General features: G+C 49.5%; 1 protein-coding gene across 3 annotated transcripts in view; it reads left to right on the top strand.

Annotated features, from left to right (window-relative positions):
* Positions 1 to 1,021: 1,021 nt before the first annotated feature.
* XRCC1 (X-ray repair cross complementing 1) overlaps positions 1,022 to 22,038 on the top strand; it is a 28,350-nt gene continuing 7,333 nt past the window's right edge. The window contains exons 1-4 of one of the 3 annotated variants that reach the window (XM_016192461.2): positions 1,023 to 1,183; positions 3,326 to 3,418; positions 18,482 to 18,592; positions 21,700 to 21,858. In XM_016192461.2, coding sequence (XP_016047947.1) covers positions 1,133 to 1,183; positions 3,326 to 3,418; positions 18,482 to 18,592; positions 21,700 to 21,858 — 414 coding nt within the window. In that variant the 5' untranslated portion in view covers positions 1,023 to 1,132. Of the gene's footprint in view, positions 1,184 to 1,284; positions 1,396 to 3,325; positions 3,419 to 18,481; positions 18,593 to 21,699; positions 21,859 to 22,038 lie in introns of those variants that run through there. The other 2 variants (XM_016192460.2, XM_060186223.1) reach the window with 2 other exon arrangements.

The raw sequence follows: 22,038 nt of genomic DNA on the forward strand, positions 1-22,038 counted from the left end.
TAAAAAATAGGGCCGGTGGTGCCACACCTGGTTAAACACACACATTACAGTGCTCAAGGACCCAGGTTAAAGCCCCTGGTCCACATTTGCAGGTGGAAAATTTCACTTGCAGGTCTCTCTCTTTCTCCCCCTTTCCTTTTCTACCCCTCCCACCTCAATTTCTCTGTCTCTATTCAAAATAAAAGAAGAGTAAAAAAAAAAAAAAGAGCTGGGGGGGATTGGGTGGTGGCCATCTGGTTGAGGCGCACATGTTACAATGTACAAGGACCTGGGTTCCAGGCCCCACTCCCCACCTGCAGGGGGGAAGCTTCATGAGTGGTGAAGCAGGTCTGCAGGTTTCTCTGTCTCTCTTCCTCTCTATCTCCCCCTTCCCTCTCGATTTCTGAGGTCTCTACCCAATAAATAAATAAAAACGAGAATTAAAAAAAAAAAAGAGCTGGCAAGATAACTGGGAGGCTTCCTGCTTTATCATGCCTACGACCCAGATTTGGTGCTATGGTGTCTCTAGCTGAAAAGAATTGTCCTAGAGAAGTGAAGCTCCAGTGACGCCCAAAATAAATTAATTAAAACATTTTAAAATAATTTTAATAAATCTTTTTTTTTCTTTTTAAAATTTCTTTATTGGGGAATTAATGTTTTACAGTCAACAGTAAATACAGTAGTTTCTACATGCATAACATTCCCCAGTTTCCCATGTAACAATACAAACCCCCACTAGGTCCTCTATTTAGTAAATCTTAAAAGATGAATGAATCTAGGCTTAAGTTTGGGCGAGGCTTTCGCAGCCAGATGAGAATGGGGAACCTCTCCTGGGGGCCAATCACGGAGGCCACTCCTGTTGCTAGGCGCCCAGAGAGCCAAGGACCACGTCTCTCCTGGACCCTCTGAAGGGGGCGGGGCTAGAGGGAAAGCTTGTTGCTAGGGGATCCGCGCATTCGCTACCGAGAGGCGCTACTGGGCTTGCGCGGTGCTGACGTAGCGCCGGCGCGCCGCGGTTTGAAAGGCCCGAGCTCGGGCGCGTGCGCACTGAAGCCCGCGCGGAGCGCAACCCCACCATCCCTTCCCCGCCCCCAAACTCGGACCCTCCTTCAGCTTTCGGGCCGGGCAGAAAGCCCACCGCGGCGGCGTTGACATGCCGGAGATCCGCCTCCGCCACGTCGTGTCCTGCAGTAGCCAGGACTCGGTGAGGGGCCGGCATGAGGGAGGCGGGGAAACAAGGGCCTTCACTAGCGGGGCGCTGGAAGAACTCTGGGGACGTGAAAGGGGACTTCGGGGGGCGGCATTTCCAAGAGTGCGAGGATTCCCGGGGAGACGTGGAATAGGGGGACTTCCGGGCATCTGGGGAGCTTCCGGTGTGAAGAGGAGGCAGGGGGAGCTTGTCTGGAGACCCCGTAGGTGAGCTTGCAGGGAGAAGTGCCGGGACCCAGGGCGGCGTGGAGGGCCGGGCGGGCGGGCGGGCGGGCTTGTAGGCGCCCTGGGGACTTAGGAAGTCTTTTCTTTTTTTAATTTTTATATTTATTTATCTTCTCTTTTGGTGCCCTTGTTTTATTTATTGTTGTAGTTATTATTGTTGTAGTTGATGTCGTCGTTGTTGGATAGGACAGAGAGAAATGGAGAGAGGAGGGGAAGACAGAGAGGGGGAGAGAAAGACAGACACCTGCAGACCTGCTTCACCGCCTGTGAAGTGACTTCCTTGCGCTTAACCCGCTGCGCTACAGCCGATTCCCAAGAAATCTTTTTTTTTTTTTTTTTAATAATATTTAATGAGAGACACACACACCAAAGCCCTGCTCTGCTCTGAGCGGTGGTGGTGTTGGGGATTGAACCTGCGACCTCAGAGCCTCACGCAGGAGGGTCTTTTACACAATCGCTGTGCTGTCAACTCAGCACAAAAATTCTTAAAAAAAAAATTATTTAGTTGCTCTTATTGTTTTGTTGTTGTAGTTATTGTTGTTGTTGTTGTTGTTGGATAGGACAGAGAGAAATGGAGAGAGGAGGGGAAGACAGAGAGGGGGAGAGAAAGACAGACACCTGCAGACCTGCTTCACCGCCTGTGAAGCGACTCCCCTGCAGGTGGGGAGCCGGGCTTCGAACCGGGATCCTTACACCGGTCCTTGCGCTTTGCGCCACCTGCGCTTAGCCCGCTGCGCTACAGCCCGACTCCCCACAATAATTCTTTCTTTTGGATAGAGACAGAAGTCGAGAGGGAAGGGGGAGATAGAGGGAGAGACAGGCCTCCATTGCCACTTTGATTTTTTTTTTTTAATTCATGATTTTTATTTATTTGTTTACTTATTACTGGATTGAGACAAATTAAGAGGGGAGGGAATGACTGGCTCGGAGGGGAAGAGAGGATTGAATTAGAAAGGGAAGGGACAACTATGTATAAATGTGGACAGATAGTTGTAGAAGATGGTTGGCCCATGTCTACAGCCTTAGGGGAACTGTGGTGGATTGCAGTGGGGAGACTGAAGATTCAGAATTCTGGTGGTGGGAATGGTGTGGATTCGAACCCATGTCAATGTGTAATTCTGTAACATAAAAATAAATAAAAGAGAGAAGGGAGGGGAAGATAGAAAGGGAAAGAGATAGAGAGACACCTGCAGCCCTGCTTCACTACTTGTGCAGCTTCCCCCCTGCAGCTGGGGACCAGGGGCTTGAACCTAAGCCTTTGCACACTGTAGTGTGTGTGTTTAACCAGATGCGCCACCATGCACCAACCCCTTTAATTCTTGTAAAGCTTTCTTTTTTTTTTTTTTCCTAAAGACTTTCTTTTTTAAATTTTTTAAAATTGTGGTCTGGGAGGTGGCGCAGTGGATAGAGCATTGGACTCTCAAGCATGAGGTCCTGAGTTCAATTCCCGGCAGCACATGTACCAGAGTGATATCTGGTTCTTTCTCTCTCTCCTATCTTTCTCATAAATAAATAAATAAAATATTTAAAACAATTTTAAGTATTTATTTATTCCCTTTTGTTGCCCTTGTTTTATTGTTGTTGTTATTGATATCATTGTTGTTGGATAGGACAGGGGAGGGGGAAACGGGGAGAGAAATATAGACACCTGTAGACCCGCTTCTCCGCTTGTGAAGTGACGCCCCTACAGGTGGGGAGTCAGGGACTCCAACTGGGATCCTTACCCGGTCCTTGCCCTTTGCGCCACGTGCGCTTAACCCGCTGTGCTACCACCCGACTCCCTTTGTAAAGCTTTCTGTAGAGATTGGGGCTTGAACCTGGATCCTTGAGCTCAGACATCCAGGCCTGCCCTGGGGGAATCCTGACCCTCATCTCTGTCCCCTAACTCTGCCTTTCCCATTCTTCTCTCCAGACCCACTGCGCAGAAAACCTTCTCAAGGCAGACACTTACCGAAAATGGCGGGCCGCCAAGGCGGGCGAGAAGACGATTTCTGTGGTGCTCCAGGTGATCCCAGCCTCCCTCTGTCGCCTTCCTAACAGGAGTCTGGAAACCCGGGGTTGAACCTGCTCCAGTCACTGAGCAGCGGGTTGAGGTGCTTTCCCTTCTGGGTCTCAGTTTTCCATCCCGGGAAGTTGTGCAGCGTGAAAGGTGTTGGGGGGACTAAGCCGGAGGTGACTGTTGGGCTTGGTGTGAGACCCAGGGAGGCTGCTACTTCCTGGGCCTCAGCGTCCTCAGCAGGAGCAAGAGGCACCACCGGGAAGTCTTCTCAACGAATTGGGCTGGAAGACATCTCAGGGTCATCTAAGCTGACCAACCCCTTTCAAATCAATTAGCTAACTAATCAGTAGAGAGACAGGGAACGGACTGAGGAACTCAAGCATGTATGATACTGCTGAGCAGTGTTCTTGGTCCAGTTTGTCCGTTTTGTATCCTGAGACGAAAGGGAGAGACTCCAAAACACCCTTCCACCACCCATGAAGCTCCGTTGGTGCTGTCCATGGTGCTCCCATCCGGTGTCAGGGATCACACTCAGGGCCTCATAATGTGCGTGCTCTACTTACAGAGCCACTTCCTGGGTCCAGACAATCCCATTTTATTTATTTATTATTATTTTTTTTAAAAAAGATTTGCTGTGTTTATTACATTTTATTATTTATGTGTTTATTATAGGTTTCCTCCCTGCCGGTGAGGGCTGGGGGCTTGAACCCAGGTCCTTGTGCACTGTACCGTGAGCTCAACCAGGTGCACCCCCACCTGGCCCCTGAAAGACTTGTGCATAGCCATGATGCAGTCTCCCCAGCGCAATGAGAGAGGGCTTCACGTGGAGGAGAGGGAAAGGCAGTAGTTCAGCAGAGCTCCACCCTGATACATGCAGTGTTAGGGACTGAACCAGGAATTTTAAGCAAATGATTCTGATGCTCTTCCAGTTTAATTATTTCCTCAGCTATGCCAGCTCCCTTTTCTTTTTTTTTTAATATTTATTTATTTATTCCTTTTGTTGCCCTTGTTGCTTTATTGTTGTTGTTACTGATGATGTTGTTGTTGGGTAGGACAGAGGGAAATGGAGAGAGGAGGGGAAGACAGAGAGGGGGAGAGAAAGACAGACACCTGCAGACCTGCTTCACCGCTTGTGAAGCGACTCCCCTGTAAGTGGGGAGCTGGGGGCTCGAACCAGGATCCTTCTGCTGGCTCTTGCATTTTGCACCGTCTGCGCTTAACCTGCTGTGCTACTGCCTGACTCCCTCCCTTTTATTTTATTCTTCTTCCTCCTCTTCTTTTTTCCCTTTTTTTTTTTAAAGACTTTTTTTTAATATTTATTTTATTTATTCCCTTTTGTTGCCCTTGTTGTTTTATTGTTGTAGTTATTATTGATGTCGTCATTGTTGGATAGGACAGAGAGAAATGGAGAGAGGAGGGGAAGACAGAGAGGGGGAGAGAAAGACAGACACCTGCAGACCTGCTTCACTGCCTGTGAAGCAATTCCTCTGCAGGTGAGGAGCCGGGGCTCGAACCGGGATCCTTATGCCAGTCCTTGTGCTTTGCGCCACCTGCGCTTAGCCCGCTGCGCTACAGCCCGACTCCCCTTTTTTTAAAAAAATGTTTATTTATTCCTTTTTGTTGCCCTTGTTGTTTTATTGTTGTAGTTATTATTGTTATTGATGTCATTGTTGTTGGATAGGACAGAGAGAAATGGAGAGAGGAGGGGAAGACAGAAGGGGGAGAGAAAGACAGACACCTGCAGACTTGCTTCACCGCCTGTGAAGCGACTTCCCTGCAGGTGGGGAGCCGGGGGGCCCGAACCGGGATCCTTATGCCGGTCCTTGTGCTTTGCGCCCCTTGCGCTTAACCCGCTGCGCCACCGCCCGGCTCCCTCCCTTCTTCTTTTAATATATGGAGAATAGGAGAGAGGGGAGTGGGGATGGAGAACACAGAGCCCTGTTTGCCTTTGGCTTATGGTGGCGCAGGGGCTTGAACCTGGGACTTCAGACCTCAGACATGAAAAACTTTAAAAAAAATCTTTGTTTACTGGATAGAGACAGAAATCAAGGGGGGGAAGGGAGATAGAGAGGGAGAGAGACAGAGAGAAAACTGCAGCCCTGCTTCACCACTCGTGAAGCTTCCTCCCTGCTGGTGGAGACTAGGGGCTTGGACCCGGGTCCTTGTGCACTGTAACGTGCGCTCAACCAGGTGCGCCCCCACCCGGCCCCTGAAGGACTTTTCCATAGCCATGATACAGTCTCCCTAGCCCAATCCCTTTTTATTTATTTATTTATTTATTTATTTTTAATTTTTTATTTAAGAAAGGATTAGTGAACAAAAGCATAAGGTAGGAGGGGTACAACTCCACACAATTCCCAACACCCAATCCCCATAACCCACCCCCTCCCCTGATAGCTTTCCCATTCTCTATCCCTCTGGGAGCATGGACCCAGGGTCGTTGAGGGCCTTTTTATTTATTTTTTAAAGACATTTATTTATGAGGAGAGAGAGCCAGAGCATCACTCTGGTACTTGCCATCTGGAGATTAAAGTTATAACCTGGTGCTTAAGAATTCAGTGCTTTTCCCACTGTACCCCCCTCCCCCCATATAAAGATGGGGGAGCAGAAGCCTAGGGAGGAGAGCTGGGAGGTAGCTGATGGAAGCTGCATTTCTGGAGTGCTGAGTGTTTCTGAATATTTTTGTACCCACTCTCACTGGATCCGCACCATGGCCCTGTGACGTTGGAGGGAGGCAGAGAAGAAAAGGCTGTTGAACCCAAGATGTTAGACAACCCCCAGGCTGTTCCTGTCAGGGGAAGGAAGGAAACCGGTGGGAGAAGAGAGCTGTAAGTGTCGGAGGCACCTGTGTGTTGAGGCTGTAAGATGCAGGGGCCGCGGTCGCCACCTGTCGCCATTAACGGATGGCAGTGCTAAGGTGCAAACCTGCAACTGGCTGCTGGCACTCTCTTTTTTCCCATTATTTTCTTTTTAAATATTTTACTTGTTTGTTTTTATTATCTTTATTTATTTATTTACTGGAGAGAGACAGTCAGAAATTGAGGGGGAAGAGGGTGATAGAGAGACAGACACCTGCAGCCCTGCTTCACCACTTGCAAAGCTTTCTCCCTGTAGTTGGGGACTGGGGGCTTGAACCTGGATCCTTGTGCTTTGTAACATGTGTACCCAACCAGGTGTGCCACCACCAGCCCCTAGTTTATTTTATTTGAATGAGAGAGAGATACAGAGAGAAAGAGCAGAACACTGCTCAGCTCTGGATTGTGGGGGGCGGGGGGACAGAACCTGGGACCTGGGAGCCTCAGGCATGAGAGTCTGCATAACTGTTATGCTGTCTCCCCCGCTCTGCTGAACATTTTCTTGGCCTCTGTCTTGACCAGTGGTTGTGAAAAAGTTTAGAGCTGTGGTCTGGGAGGTGGTGCAGGGGATAAAGCATGAGATTCTTGACCATGAGGTCCCAAGTTCAGTTCCTGGCCGCACATGTACCAGAGTGATATCTGGTTCTTTCTCTCCCTCCTGTCTTTCTAGTGAATAAATAAATTCTTAAAAAAGAATACTAAAAAATTTATATCTATATATGTATGTATATATTTATTTATTTATTTTCCCTTTCGTTGCCCTCGTTTTATAGTTGTAGTTATTGTTGTAGTTATTGTTGTTGTCGTTGTTGGATAGGACAGAGAGAAATGGAGAGAGGAGGAGAAGACAGAGAGGGAGAGAAAGACAGACACCTGCAGACCTGCTTCACCGCCTGTGAAGCGACTCCCCTGCAGGTGGGGAGCCGGGGAAACCAGGATCCTTACACCGGTCCTTGTGCTTCTCGCCACCTGCACTTAACCCGCTGCGCTACCGCCCGACTCCCTAAGACCTTTTTTAAAATGAAAGAGAGTAGACAGGGAAATAACTCACCTCGGGGGGCGGGTGGTGGCACACCTGGTTGAGCATACATGGTACAGTACGCAAGGACTCGGGTTCAAGCCCTTAACCCCCCGTCCTCCCCCCACCCCCACGCGCAGGGGAAAAGCTTCACGAGTGGTGAAACAGTGTTGCGGTTATCTCTCTGTCTCTCTCTCCCTCTCTGTCTCCCCTTTCTCTCCATTTCTGGCTGTCTCTTATCAACTAAATAAAGGTGATAAAAAAAGAAAGGAAATAACTCTACTGGCAGAACATGCTGAGGCTGCCTGCTTATCATAACTTGGCAGTGCATGTCCTGGAGTGGTGTTCTGACTTCTCACTCTCTGTTTCATAGGAAATCAATATTTTCTTTAAAAAGACAGAGAATTGGGGCAGGTGGTGGCGCACCTGGTTGAGCGCACATGTTACAATGCACAAGGACCTGGGTTCAAACCTCCCAGTCCCCACCTGTAGGGGAAAAGCTTTGTGAGTGGTGAAGCAGTGTTGCAGGTGTCTCTGTCATCCCCTTCCCACTCAATTTCTGGCTGTCTCTATCCAATAAATAAAGATTAAAAAAAAAAAAAAGACAGAATTGGAAGCTAAGGGTTCTCTTCCTGGGAAATATACGTGCATGTGCAAGTTTTTGTAATGCCATACAAGAATTCAGTGATCAGTTCCTAACATGTTAGCAATAATGAAAGCTAACATTTGTTGAGTGTTGCCACTGCCGTTGGCTGTTGTAAATACTTCACATGGATTCACTCACCAAATCCTCATAAAAATCCCCCACGACCTTGAGTCTCTCATTGTCCCAATTTTATAGATGAGGAAGAAACTGAGGCCCTGAGAAGTTACACAACTTGCCTAGAGACAATGAGGGAGTTACAGCTTGCTGACGATTTAGTCTTGGGACTTGGAGTCGAGTCCCCAGCTCCCCCTCTTAGTCACTGCGTGGCCTCGGGCCGATTGTTGCATTTCTCTGACACTATTTTCTCATCTGTTTATTGGGAATAATCCAAGCCCTGGGTTGTTGTGATAGCTTGGTGACGTAATGTCTGAAGGCCTGCTCTGTCAACAGGCAGGTGTTTATGTAAAGGGAGGGGAGCCATGTTATTACTGGGCAGTGATCTCGCTGTGCTCACTTGTGATCCGACGGCCCCAGAAAATCGTCTTCTGTTCTGCACCCCACTTGCAGTGGGGGGAGGAAAGAGAGATTAGAAGCTGAAGAGACAGAGCTCGGGGGGGAGGGAGCCAAAAGGGCCATGATGAGGCGCAGGATTCTCTGGCCTGGGAGATGCGGGGAGACCCTAGAGCTGTCACTGAGACAGGAAAGGGGCCTCTTGGTGTGACTTTGGGACCTCCGTGAGGCAGCATTTGAGAGACAGGTCGGATGTGGAGCTAGGGACAGGTATGGAAGCTAATAGACAGGTGGATTTAGGCATTCTTTTTTTCTTTTTTAATCAAGGCAGTCCAGCTTATGGTGGTACTGGGGATTGAACCTAGGACCTGAGAGCCTCAGGCACGAGAGTCTGTTTGCCTAACCATTATGTTGCCTCTTGCGCCCCATTCATTCATTCCTTATTAATGAAGCACCTTCCGTAGGCCAAGCACCACTTTGTGTCTTGAGGTTGTAGTTCAGGGGAGCTGCGTGCATGATCCTGTGGGTCCCCATGTACACAGCAGGGAGAGGCTGGAGGCCAGCTGGAAAGACCTCTGTCAGCTGATGAGTGCAGTGGAGGGGAATTAAAGGGGGTGGGGAAGGCCTATGCCTGAGGCAGAGGCAGCAGCAAGAGGTGTTTTTTGTTTGATTTTTCAGACAGAGACAGAGACATGAAGAGACCACAGCACTGAAGCTTCCTTCCATGCAATAATGCAGTGGAAGCCAGGCTCAAGCCTGGGCTGCACACTTGGCAAAGCAGCGCACTATCCAACTGAGCTATTCTGCTAACCTTGTATGAGGTGTTTACTGAAGGGAGGAGTCAGGTGCTGAAGTCTTGTCATGCCCACTCCCTGGGTTCGGGCCCCACACCACAGGGCAGGTACTGTGGCACTGGAGGGATCCTTAGTGCTGTGTCTCCCTCTCCTAACTCACTCACTCACTCACTCACTCACTCACTCACTCACTCACTCACTCACTCACAAGAAGAGGAGAGAGAACCAGAGCGTCACTTTGGCTATATGATGCTGGGGATCAAAATTAGAACCTCCACCAAGGGCAACAAAAAGGGGGAAAAAACCAAAAAGCCTCCGGGAGCAGTGGATTTGTGGTGCAGGCACCAATCCCCAGCAATACTCCTGGAGGCAAAAAACAAAAATTAGAACCTCATTTATGGGAGTTCAAAGCTTTATTCACTGTACCACCTCCTGGGACTCTCTGTCTCTAACTGAATGAAAAAGTGACCCAGAATGATGAAACTACGCACGTGAGACCCCGGCTTCACACACACACACACACACACACACACACACACACACACACGCACACACGCACACACACATGCACACACACACACGAGCACGTGCACACTCTCGCTCCCTTCCTCGCTCGCTCATGCTCTCTTCCCCCTTCTCTAAATAAATAAAAACATAAGTGGCCCAGGAGGTGTCACAGTGGATAAGGTGTTGAACTCTCATACAAGATACCTCGAGTCCATCCTTGGCATCACATGTCCCTGAGTGATGCTCTGGTTCTGTCTTCTGTCATAAGTAAATAAGGAGTCTGAGAAGGCCTTCCTGTGAAGCAAGGTGAGGTAGGCAAACACCTGGGGAGGAGACACAGACCCGGGGGCTGGCTTATGTCAGAGGACCGGCAAGGCGGCCTATGTGGGTGGAGCAGTTAGCCAGTGGGGGGAGAGAGAGACGAGCTAATGGGGTGCGGGATGGAGGACCTTGTGAGACCTTGAGGTTTTCTTCTGGAGGAGACAGATAGGAGGAGGATTCTGAGCAGAGGAGGAACTGGCTTGGTTTCTCATTTGGAATAAATTCAGGTGCACTTTATAAATAAACTATCATTACTATTTGTTTATTTATTTTTATTATTAATTTACTTTCCCTTTTGTTGCCCTTGTTTTTTATTTTTGTTGTATTGTTGTTCTTGATGTCATCGTTGTTGGATAGAACAGAGAGAAATAGAGAGAGGAGGGGGGAAGACAGAGGGGGAGAGAAAGATAGACACCTACAGACCTGCTTCACTCCCCTGAAGGTGGGGAGCTGGAGCCTTGAACCGGGATCCTTAGGCCGGTCCTTGCGCTTTGCGCCACTTGCGCTTAACCCGCTGCACTACCGCCCGACTCCCTGTTATTACTGTTATTATTACTTAAAGGCAGTGAGTGAGACCGAGAAACAATGCTCCAAAGCTTTCTTCACTGCAATGGCGGCCAGGCTGGGCCACACTCACTACAAAGCAGCTGACTGGGCTGGAGAGACAGCATATGAGTTATGCAAAGAGACGTTCGGGGGCCTGCTGGTGGTGCGCATTTCCATGGACAGGACCCGGTTTGAGCCCCTACTCCACACTTGCAGGGGGGACACTTCTTGAGCAATGAAGCAGGTCTGCAGGTGTCTTATCTTTCTCCCTGTGTTTCTCCCCTACCCTCTCAATTTCTCTCTGTCTTATTAAATAATAAAATAGAAAAAATAAAGGCCTCTGAGAGTAGTGGATTCCTAATGCCCAAACTGAGCCCCAGTGATAACCCTAGTGGAAATAAAATAATAATAATAATAGCGATAAAAACCTTTGTTTTTATCCACTGAGCTACCTCCCCAGCTGCTGACATGTAATATTACTTTTTTAAAATTATTAAAAAAAAATATTTACTCCCTTTTTTTGCCCTTGTTTTATTATTGTACTTATTATTGCTGTTATTGATGTCGTCATTGTTGGACGGGATAGAGAGAAATTGAGAGAGGAGGGGAAGACAGAGGGGGAGAGAAAGACACCTGGCAGACCTGCTTCACCACCTGTGAAGCAACTCCCCTGTAAGTGGGGAGCCGGGGGCTCGAACCGGGATCCTTAACACTTAACAGGTCCTTGTACTTTGAACCACCTGCACTTAATCCACTGCGTTACTGCCTGACTCCGACTTTTTTTTTTAATACAGCTTTTATGTATAATTTCAGTGAATACAGCTTTTATGTATAATTTCAGTGAAAGAGAGACATGGAGAGAAAGAGACAGAAAGAGCCACTAGAGCACTAGTCAGCTCTGGCTTCTGGTGGTCTTGGGGATTGAACTTGAAACCTCAGAGCCTCAGGCGTACAGGGCTTTTGCAGAACCATTATGTTGTCTCCCTAGCTTGTAACATTAAAAAAAATATTTTATCTACTAATGAGACACACACACTCACAAAAAAAAAAAAAAAAAAAAAAACCAAGCAAAACAAACAAAAACCAGAGTATGACTGCATTTGACACATGCAATGCCCAGAACTGAACTTGGGACCTCATGGTTGAGAGCCCAGTGTTCTAGTCTCTGCATCACTTCCCAGGCCACTGACCTATAACATTTGAACAGCAAACTGCACGGCCCAGTAAATCCCCACCAGCTGCAGCCCGAGTTCCCACCCCTACTCTGTATCAGGGACGAGACCCTGCCCTGCTCCTACCCCCTCACCCAACTGCTCCCTAGTGTTCCTTCCTGCCACTGCCCGTGTGGGGGTCACTGCGGTCCCAGCTCTGAGCAGTGTAAACCAGTTCTGACTGGCTTTGCGTTCTCTATCAACATAACCACACAACATAGTACATTATGTTCTGATTGTGCTCACTCAACTTTTTTTTTTTTTTTTTTTTTGCCTCCAGGGTTATCTCTGGGGCTCGATGCCTGCACCAGAATCCACTGCACCTGGAGGCCATTTTTCCCACTTTGTTGCCCATGTTGTTGTTATCGTTATTGTTGACATTGCTGTTGTTGGACAAGGAAGAGAGAAGTGGAGAGAGAAGGGAAAGACAGAAAGAAGGAGAAAAAGACAGACACCTGCAGACCTGTTTCACCCCCCTCTGAAGTGACCCCCCTGCAGGTGGGGAGCCAGGGCCTCGAACCTGGATCCTTATGCTGGTCCTTGTGCTTTGCACCATGTGCTTTTATGTTGATGCAGGGGATTGAACCTGGGACCTTCGGTGCCTCAGGCATTCAGCATTATTTTGTTAGCTTCATTCACACCATTGGGTGTGGCTATAGATGGTTCATTTTCTTTTTAATTAGTTAACTTTTTATGAGAATGAGAGCTACACACACAGGCACACACTGAGAATGCTGCTCTGTTATGTGCAGCCCTGGGGATGGAACCCAGGACAGCTGGCTCTCTTCTCAGCCACCTCCCAGTCCTTATTTCTACATAGCAGTCCTTTGTGTGGAGGTAACCACTGTGGTTTTTGTTCACTTTCCTTTTTTTTTTTTTTAAAAGACTTATTTATCTATTAACAAGGGGTGCCAGGGATCAAGCTCGGGAACTCATGCTTGTGAGTCCCAACAGTCTAGCCACTGCCCTGCCACCTAGGTCACTGCTCATTTTATTTTCAATTGGGGAGTCTCTTTACTTGGTACAAATTTTAATAGTTCCAAAAGAATAGATTCTACAAAGGAGATTCCCCCCACTTCCTTTGCTCCCCCGTTCTTGCCTCCTAAGGCACCAAAGTTAGCACATTCTGTGTTGCTGTACTGGCCACTTTGTGCACTTGAAAGCACACATATCTTTTTAAAAATTATTACTATTTATTTTCCCATTTGTTGCCTTTGTTATTTTATTGTTGTAGTTAGTATTGTTGTTGTTGTATAGGGCAGAGAGAAATGGAGAGAGGAGGGGAAGACAGAGAGGGGGAGAGAAAGAGAGACACCTGCAGACCTGCTTCACTGCCTGTGAAGCGACTCCCCTGCAGGTGGGGAGCCGGGGGCTCGAACTGGGATCCTTATGCCACTGGTCCTTGTGCTTTGCACCACCTGTGATTAATCCGCTGCATTACCACCCGACTCCCAAGCATATATATCTTACCCCCACTCCTTTGTAAAAATATATCTTTTAAATTAAATTAAATTAAATTATTTATTCCCTTTTGTTGCCCTTGTTTTATTGTTGTAGGTATTATTGTTGTCATCGTTGTTGGATAGGACAGAGAGAAATGGAAAGAGGAGGGGAAGACAGAGAGGGGGAGAGAAAGATAGACACCTGCAGACCTGCTTCACTGCCTATAAAGGAACTCCCCTGCAGGTGGGGAGCTGGGGGACTCGAACCACTTAAGGACTGGGATCCTTAAGTGCCAGTCTTTGCACTTCACGCCACCTGTGCTTAATACTCTGTTCTACCGCCCGACTCCAAAAAAAAAAAACTTTTTTTTTTCCTTACAAAAACATAGCTTGGCTCTGACTTATGCTGGTGCTGGGGATTGAACTTGTGACCTCAGAACCTCAAACATTAACGTTTGCATAACAGTGTTATATCCTCAATCCTTTTAAAGTCTAGACCTTGTATACTGTTTCCCCCCTATTTATTTTTTCTCAAATAACTTCTTCCTCAACCTCTACTATTCTTACACAAATTTCAATCTTTTTTTAAAATAGAGACAGAGACACCACTCTGCAAGGCTTTGCTCAATGTGTTGGGGGTTGGACTCGAGCCTGGGTTGCACAGTGGCAAAGCTGCACATTGTTCAAGTGAGCGGTGAGCCGACTCACCGCTCGCCACCTCAGTCTTCCCAGCTGTAAAACCAGGATGGTAGCAGCCCCTTCCTCAAAGGTGACTGAGGGTTCGGTGAGCCTGGGAGAGCTCGATGCCGCGTGGCAGACTGAAGAATGATGCTCTAAAAGGTGTTCACATGTCCTGGCCCTCAGAACCCAGGATATGTCGTTACCTTTTGTGACCCTCCCAAAAAAAAAAAAGTTTATGGATGTGGTGATGTTAGAGATCTGCAGACGGCAAGATCGTCCAAGACTCTCCAGGCCTCGTTTAATCACAAGTCCTTGTGTGGGAGGGCGGGAGGCAGGAGAGCAGAGTTAGGCTGTGTAAGAGAGGAGGAAGCAGAGGCCGTGGTGATGGGGTTGCTGGCTTGCAAGGGGCGGGTAGGGGCCACAAACCAAGGAGAGCAAGTGACTTCTAGATGCCGGAAAGTGACACTCCAGGGGACCACAGTCCTAGTGACTTCTAGATGCCGGAAAGTGACACTCCAGGGGACCACAGTCCTATATACACCTTGGTTTTAGCACAATGAGACCACATTTCAGACTTCTGTAGTTCTTCTAGTTCTGTACGCTGCATTCTTAGCCACTGAATTTGCTTATCTGTGAGAGCAGCAGTTGGAATTGGATACACCAGGGTACCAGTGAGAACCTGAACATGTTGGCTGTGGTGGCCTGGGAGGCTGCACGTTGACTGGGGCACGGGACTTACATGCGTGAAGCCCTAAATTCAGTCCCTGGCATCACATGTGCCAGAGTGATGCTTCGGTTCTCGTTCTCTATCATGACTAGATAAATCTGAAAAGAAAAAAAAGCCAGCTACGATGGCCCCCATGTGAGAAATAGGGGCACCAAGATCAGAGTTACAACTTGGGGGTCTTCCTTCTGCTCTTGATGACGGGGGGCTTCCTGTCTGTCTGTCCATCCATCGGGAGTATAGAAGACGTCTTAGGATTGCAGTATGAGCTGACACTAAAGCAGCGTTTGTCCCGTGACAGACACTGTTCTAGCGTCTGATTGTGTTGCACCTCTGTGGCCACCGCTCCATTTTACAGATGAGGAAGCAGGCCCAGGGGCTGAGATGAAGTCATTTGTTCCACGATCCCACCACCGTGAGCAGACCCTGTGGAGACGTAGTAAGGAGTGACTCAGACGTCCTCCCTGCCCTCATGGAGCTTAAATGTCTAGGTGGAAGGCAGATGCAAGGCAGATAGAAATTAAAAAATATAATTATATAATACCAAGTGGTGACAAGGAAGAAAAATAAAGAGGAGAGCCTGGTAGGTGGGAGGGGGAAAGGCCGCTGTGCTGGTGCGAGAGACCTGAGCTGTGGAGAGAACCAGCCTCGGGGTGTCGGGGCCGGCGTGGCAGGCGCCCAGGCCCTGTGGTAGGAAGGACAGGGCCTGTTCTCGGGACAGAAGGAAGACTGGGCAGCTGGAGGAGAGCTGGGGGGGGGGGTGAGGGGGGAAGGACAGGACAGGACGGGGCGCCTCTAGTAAAGCAGTCACTTGGCTCGGGTTTGAGTCTCTGCACCACATGGGAGTTTCATGAGCTGTGCTGTGGTGTCTCTCCTCTCTGTGATGCTGAGGACTGAGGTGTCTGCAGACGGGACTCCCTAAGTGCCTGAGTAGCATTGCCCGCAGCCCCCAGTCTCCGCCTGGCTCCCTGCTCGCAGCTGTGTGCCCTTGGGGACGGTCCCTAACGGCTTCCGCTTCCTGCCTCCTCACAGGTGCAAAGTGGAGATGACAACAGCCTTGTGGCCCCTCTGAGAACTCGCCAGCTCAGCAGGTCGCCCCATCTGTCATCTCAGCTCCCGCTCTGCTCTCCCAGCTGCCAAAGAGACGGTTGTCCAGAGAGGTGCCTGCTCCCAGCCTGGCACGTCTTGGAGATGGCAGGGCTGGGGCGAGGTCCTGGCTTGCCTTACCCCCTCCCCAGCTTCTCCCTCCTGTGTTGGGATCGCCCTTGTGTCTGGGGGTGGCAGCTGAGGGGAGTGACCTAGCCAGCTTTTGGTGTTGTCACAACTGGGATCCAAAGGAAAGGACCCCGGAGTGGGCTGCAGCACACTCCCCTCAGCCTTGCCTCTGTGCCACCCCCTGTGCCCTTCACTGACAGAGGCTCCTCCTCCACAAAAGTCTCCAGGCCGACTGTCGGGGGGGTGGGGTGGTGGTGGTGGTGTGGGGGGTCTGCCAAGCACTGTGCCCTGCGGCTGCCATAGTCTATTTGTGGATGTGGTGATCAGCCTATTTTACAGACGAGGAAACTGAGATTCCAAGTGGTCAACTGACCAGGCCATAAAGCTAGGGTGTAGCTGGGCTGGGGTTCAACCTAAAGCCTGTGGTGCGTCAGACCAGCCAAGTCCTGCCCTCCAGGTACTTCCACGGAGGCCTGTGCCACGGAGGGTGGGTGACCAGGCACCGTTGGTCTCCATGACAGCAGCGGTGAGATGCTGATGGTGTTTTTTGATACATCACTGGGGGTGAACTCAGGACCTTGTGCATGGGCTCTGCCTCTTAGTGGCCTCCCACTTTTCCTCTCCTTCCTTCCTTCCTTTTTTTCTTTCTTTCCTTCCTTCTTTCCTTTCATCTTTCTTTTCATGAGAGGGGGAAAGGAAGAGAGAAGGAGAAATACCTCAGCCCTGCTCCATCACCCAGGAAGCTGTCCTGGTGCTGCTCACGGGCCCCATTTGGTGCCTGTGCTCAAACCAGAACCTCTTGCTTCCTACCTGGTGGGTGTAGCTTCTTTTCCTAATGACTAGTCATTAAATTTCTATTTATTTAGTATGAGAGAACACCAGAGCACCACTCTGGCTGTTGTGATGCCAGGAATGAAACTCGGGACCTTAGGCATGAGAGTTCAAGGATCTATCTAGCCACTGCACCACCTCCCAGGCCCAAATATATATATGTATATATATCATGGGGGGAGAGAGAGAGAGAGAGAGAGAGAGGAATCCTTATGCCATTGTGATGCCTGGCCTCTCATGAAATAAATAAAAACAAACCTCTAGAAGATCTATGAAAGAATGGTCTGGGAGGAGGCGTAGTGTATGTGGCATTGAGCTCTCAGGCATGAGACCCTGAGCTCAGTCCTCGGTGGTGCTTGTGCCAGAGTGATGTCTGGTTATCTCTTTCTCTCTCCTATCATTTCTCATGAATAAATATAATAAATAAGATCTTAAAAAGAAAAATATTGGGGCCGACTGGTGGTCGTGCACTTGGTTGAGTGCACATGTTACAATGCGCAAGGATTGGGAGTCGGATGGTAGCGCAGCGGGTTAAGCGCAGGTGGCGCAAAGCACAAGGGCCGGCATTAAGGATCCCGGTTCGAACCCCGGCTCCCCACCTGCAGGGGAGTCGCTTCACAGGCAGTGACGCAAGTCTGCAGGTGTCTGTCTTTCTCTCCCCCTCTCTGTCTTCCCCTCCTCTCTCCCATTTCTCTCTGTCCTATCCAACAACGATGAGAGCGATAACAACAATAATAATCACTACAACAATAAAACAACAAGAGCAAGAAAAGGGAAAAAAACGCACAAAGATCTAGATTGGAGCCCTCAGTCCCTCCCTGCAGGAGGAAAGCTTCATGAGTGGTGAAGCAGTGTTGCAGGTGTCTCTCTGTCTCTCCCCCTCTCTCTTTATTGTTGTTGTGTTTGTTGTTGTTATTGCTGCTGCTGCTGCTGTTGTTAGATGGGACAGAGAGAAATGGAGAGAGGAGGGGAAGATGGGGAGAGAAAGACAGACACCTGCAGACCTGCTTCACCGCTTGCAGGCGGGGAGCGGGGATCGTTACCCCAGTCCTTGTGCTTTGTGCCATGTGCATTTAACCCGCTGCGCTACCGCCTGACCCCCTGCCTCTCCCTCTCTATCACCCCCTTCCCTCTTAATTTTCTGGCTGTCTCTACCCAATAAATAAAGATTTTAAAAATAATGAAAGATCTATGAAAAAGAAGGAGATTGAGACCAAAGTACTCCTCTGGCATATACATTGCCGGGGATCAAATGCAGGGTCTCACACACTCAGCCCCCTCCCCAGCCACTGGAATAAAGTGACTGCTCTGGACCGGGCAATGGCACACTGCTGAGCACACATCACAGTACTCAAGGACCTAGGTTCAAACCCCCAGGTCCTCACCTGCAAGTGGAAGGAAGCTTCATGAGCAGTAAAACAGTGCTGCAGATGTCGGTCTCCATCTGTGTCTCCCTATCCACTCTCAAGTCTCTCTCTGTTTCTATCAAATAAAATAAATATATAAATAAGGATAAAGTGGCAGCTCTGATAAGTGCTTCCGAGGAGAGCCCCACAGCAGCTGCTCCTGGCCAGTCTGGTGGGTGTAGAGGGCTTGTGCTTTCACCAAGTGACTGCTTTTCAAGCTCTGACTCCAGCCGTGCCCTGTGCTGTGTGTCAGGGCCATGGTGGCCATCCTCAGGCTGACCCCCTCCCACCAAGCTGGCAGAGAAACAGGGCCGCGGTGAGCCAGGTGCAGAGTGGGCGCTGACAGCGGGCTGTCTCTGCAGCTGGAGAAGGAGGAGCAGATTCACAGCGTGGACATTGGGAACGACGGCTCAGCCTTCGTGGAAGTGCTGGTGGGCAGCTCGGCCGGAGGGGCTGGGGAGCAGGACTATGAGGTAACTGAGCTGGCCCTTGAGGTGGGTCCCTGCCGAACCTTTGGGGTGGCCTGGGGGGCATCATTACCCTTCTTTCCCTGCCCCTCGCCCCCACCCCTGGGCCTCTGGGTGCCAGGTTGACCCACAGGTGATTTACTGCCCTCTGAAGAAGTTCCATTCAGAGGAGGCAGAGTTGATGCAGAAGATAAACCACGCGAGGCAGGGGTGAGTCTGCACAGGAGAGCAGAGGAGCAGAGGACGGGGCTGTGCTCAGGGGTAGTCACTGCTTTAGAGCCGAACCGCACGCCCCTCCACCCCAAAGCCCTCAAAGTCGTCCCAGCAAGTGAGGCTCCGTCTCCTGAGGGACGCCTTCGCTGTCACAAGTGCTTGCACGGAGAAAGGCCCTTCGCTCTGGGAGGAGTAGCAGAGCCTTGAGAGCGTTGGCCTGGGCCTTTATTTCCCGGCTGGATTAATCCGTCGGAGCTGGGCTGTGAAGTCATCACTAGCCACCTAGCTGATAGCACAGTGTTTTGGGGTGAAGCCACAGCTATAATGAAGAGAGTGTACAGTTGCATGTGAATCAGTGAATTTTCCCACCTAACGTGGCCAGTCTGTTTATTTATTTATTATTACATTTTGCCTCCAGGGTTATTGCCGGGGCTCGGTGCCTGCACCACGAATCCACTGCTCCCGGAGGCTATTTTTTCCCCTTTGTTGCCCCCCCCCTTTTTTTTGTCGTTGTTGTGGTTATTATTGTTGTTATTGATGTTGTTGTTGTTGGATAGGTCTTTTTATTTTTAAAGATCGATTTTGATCACACACACACACACAGACACACACACTCAGCTCTGACATATGGTGCCAGGGATTGAACCTGGGGCCTCAGTCTCCATGAAAGTCTGTTCCCCGCCTCTTCTATCTCCCCAGCCTCATACAATGTTTTAAGTGAGGTATATTCAGTGTATGGGACAGTGCACATTTTAATGTGCTGGTCATAGTATTTCAGTAAATGATACATACCTGTGTGGCCGCCCCCAGCTGGAGATGGAAACAGAGAGCCTTCAGGCACCCCTGAAAGTCCCCTTATGTCCTCTGTGGGCACTCCTTCCACCCCCAGCACACAGTCAGCCTCTGACCTCTTTTCTGCACTAATGACAAAGACACTTTGGACTGTCCTAGAACTTTCATAGATGGGATCTTACAGTGTGTGCTGTGCTGGGTGTGTGTGTGGCTTCTCTCACCCCCGGTGCTGTTTCCTTGAGGTCCTTTCATCCCATGCACACTCGAGTGGCTTATTCTCCCAGACTGTTGAGAGTGCCTCATTGTCAGCAGAAACGACACTTGTCCATTCTCTGGCGATGGCATCTGGGCTTTTGCCAGATGTTTCTTGTTTGTTTTGTTGTGTCTTTAACCAGAACACTGCTCAGCTCTGACCTATGGAGGTGCTGGGGCTTGAGTCTGAGCTTTGCTGTCCACTGACCCACCTCCAGGCTGCAAATCAGCCTTGTTTGTTTGTTTTGCTTTGTTTTTTCCAAAGTGGCTGTACCATTTCACATTTCCTTTGATATATAAGAGCTCTCATTGCTCTGCATCCTGACGTAAACACTTGATACTGCCTCTTTGTAATTTGCATTTTCCTGAGAATTAATGACATTGTATCACCTTTCATGGGCTTATTAGCCATCTAGTTCTCTTATGAAATGCCCAGTCAGCTCTTGTGCTTATTTATTTATTTTTAATTGGGTTGTTTGTCTTTTTATCATGGGCGTTAACCATGTATTTTATTTTTCAGTTGTTTTCTTTTTAAATATGTGTGTTTAGATCTTTCCCTTGGTTCGCAACATGCCCTGACAGTGTCTTTTGCTGAGCAAGAGCCAATGAAGTCCAGTCTAGTGAGGTTTTGTCTGAATGGTTGGTGCGTGCTTTGGCCTGCAGGTGACCTTTGCCTATCCCAAGTGCTATAGACAGAAGTGCCCGGGCTCGTGGTGGTGCAGGGGATTGAACCTGGGACTTTGGAGCCTCAGGCATGAGAGTCTCTTTGCATAGCCATTATGCTGTCTACCCCTGCCCACCATTTTTTTATATTTATTTATTTTCCCTTTTGTTTCCCTTGTTGTAATTATTGTTGTTGTTATTGATGTTGTCGTCATTGTTGGATAGGACAGAGAGAAATGGAGAGAGGAGGGGAAGACAGAGGGGGAGAGAAAGAGAGACACCTGCAGACCTGCTTTACCGCCTGTGAAGTGACTCCCCTGCAGGTGGGGAGCCGGGGGCTTGAACCGGGATCCTTATTCCTGTCCTTGCGCTTCGTGCCACATGTGCTTAACCCGCTGTGCTACTGTCCAACTCCCTTTTTGCATCTTTTTAAGAAGCTTCAAATAAATGAGGAGGAGAGGGAGAGACAGAACTGAGTACTGTTCTACCGTCTGTGAGCTTTCCCTCTGGTGCTGTGGTGCCCCCATGTGGTGCTAGGACTCAAACCCAGGACTCTTCCCATGGTCTTACTGGGTGAACTGTCTCCGGCCCCTCAGCCTATACCTGTGCAGACATTTGTGTGAGTGTCAGTCTTCGTGAATGCTCTCTACTAGGAGGGCTCTGACTTGGAAAACTCTGGGAGAATATTATTTTCATTACTACTGTTAACATTATTACTATATTTTGCCACCAGGATTACCATTGTGGCTTAGTTCCTGCACGACAAATCCACTGCTCCTAGTGGCCATTCCCTCTTTCTATTTTATTTGACAGGACATCAAGCAATAGAGAGGGAAAGGAGAGGTAGAGAGGGAGGGAGAAAGAGAGACACCTGCAGCACTGTTTCACTGCTTGTGAAGCTTCCTTTCTGCGGGTGGTGGCCAGAGCCTTAATCCCTAAAATTCTAGAAAAATTTAGGCAGATTCTTCACATATGGCAGTGAAGGACCCTTTTGCAGCCTTGCCTGGGGCAGGACCCATTGGAGGCCCTGACACTTGAGAACAGTCTAGAGAGCTGAGGCCTGTCTGGGCCTGAGCAAGTCCTGGTGACTCCCTCACCCTTGGCCCTGTTGCCTGCCCAGCCCTTGGTGGGGAGGGGTCAGCTAAGCCGGCGGGTCTGCTCCTCAGTCACCAGTCACTGTACCCTTCTCCCAGGTCCTGCTGGTCACCTCGTCTTTCATGTCCCCTTCCGAGAGTCGTAGTAACTCGAACCCTAACCGAGTCCGTATTTTTGGGCCTGACAAGCTGGTCCGGGCCGCAGCTGAGAAGCGCTGGGACCGAATCAAGGTGGTCTGCAGCCAGCCCTACAGCAAGGTACCTGGAGGGGTGTGTGGCAGGGCAGGGTCTGTCAGCCTGGGAGAAGGAGCTCAGTGCCCACAGCAGGTCCCCAGGGCTCTGGAAGGCCTGACGGCTGGTCCCCCACCCTGGTTGGCTGGAGGCCTGGTTCTCTGCAGACCGTCTGGGCAGGTCGAGGATAGGAGAGAGGCAGACTAG

This window comes from Erinaceus europaeus, chromosome 2 (assembly GCF_950295315.1).
Source record: "Erinaceus europaeus chromosome 2, mEriEur2.1, whole genome shotgun sequence".
Lineage (NCBI taxonomy): Eukaryota > Metazoa > Chordata > Mammalia > Eulipotyphla > Erinaceidae > Erinaceus > Erinaceus europaeus.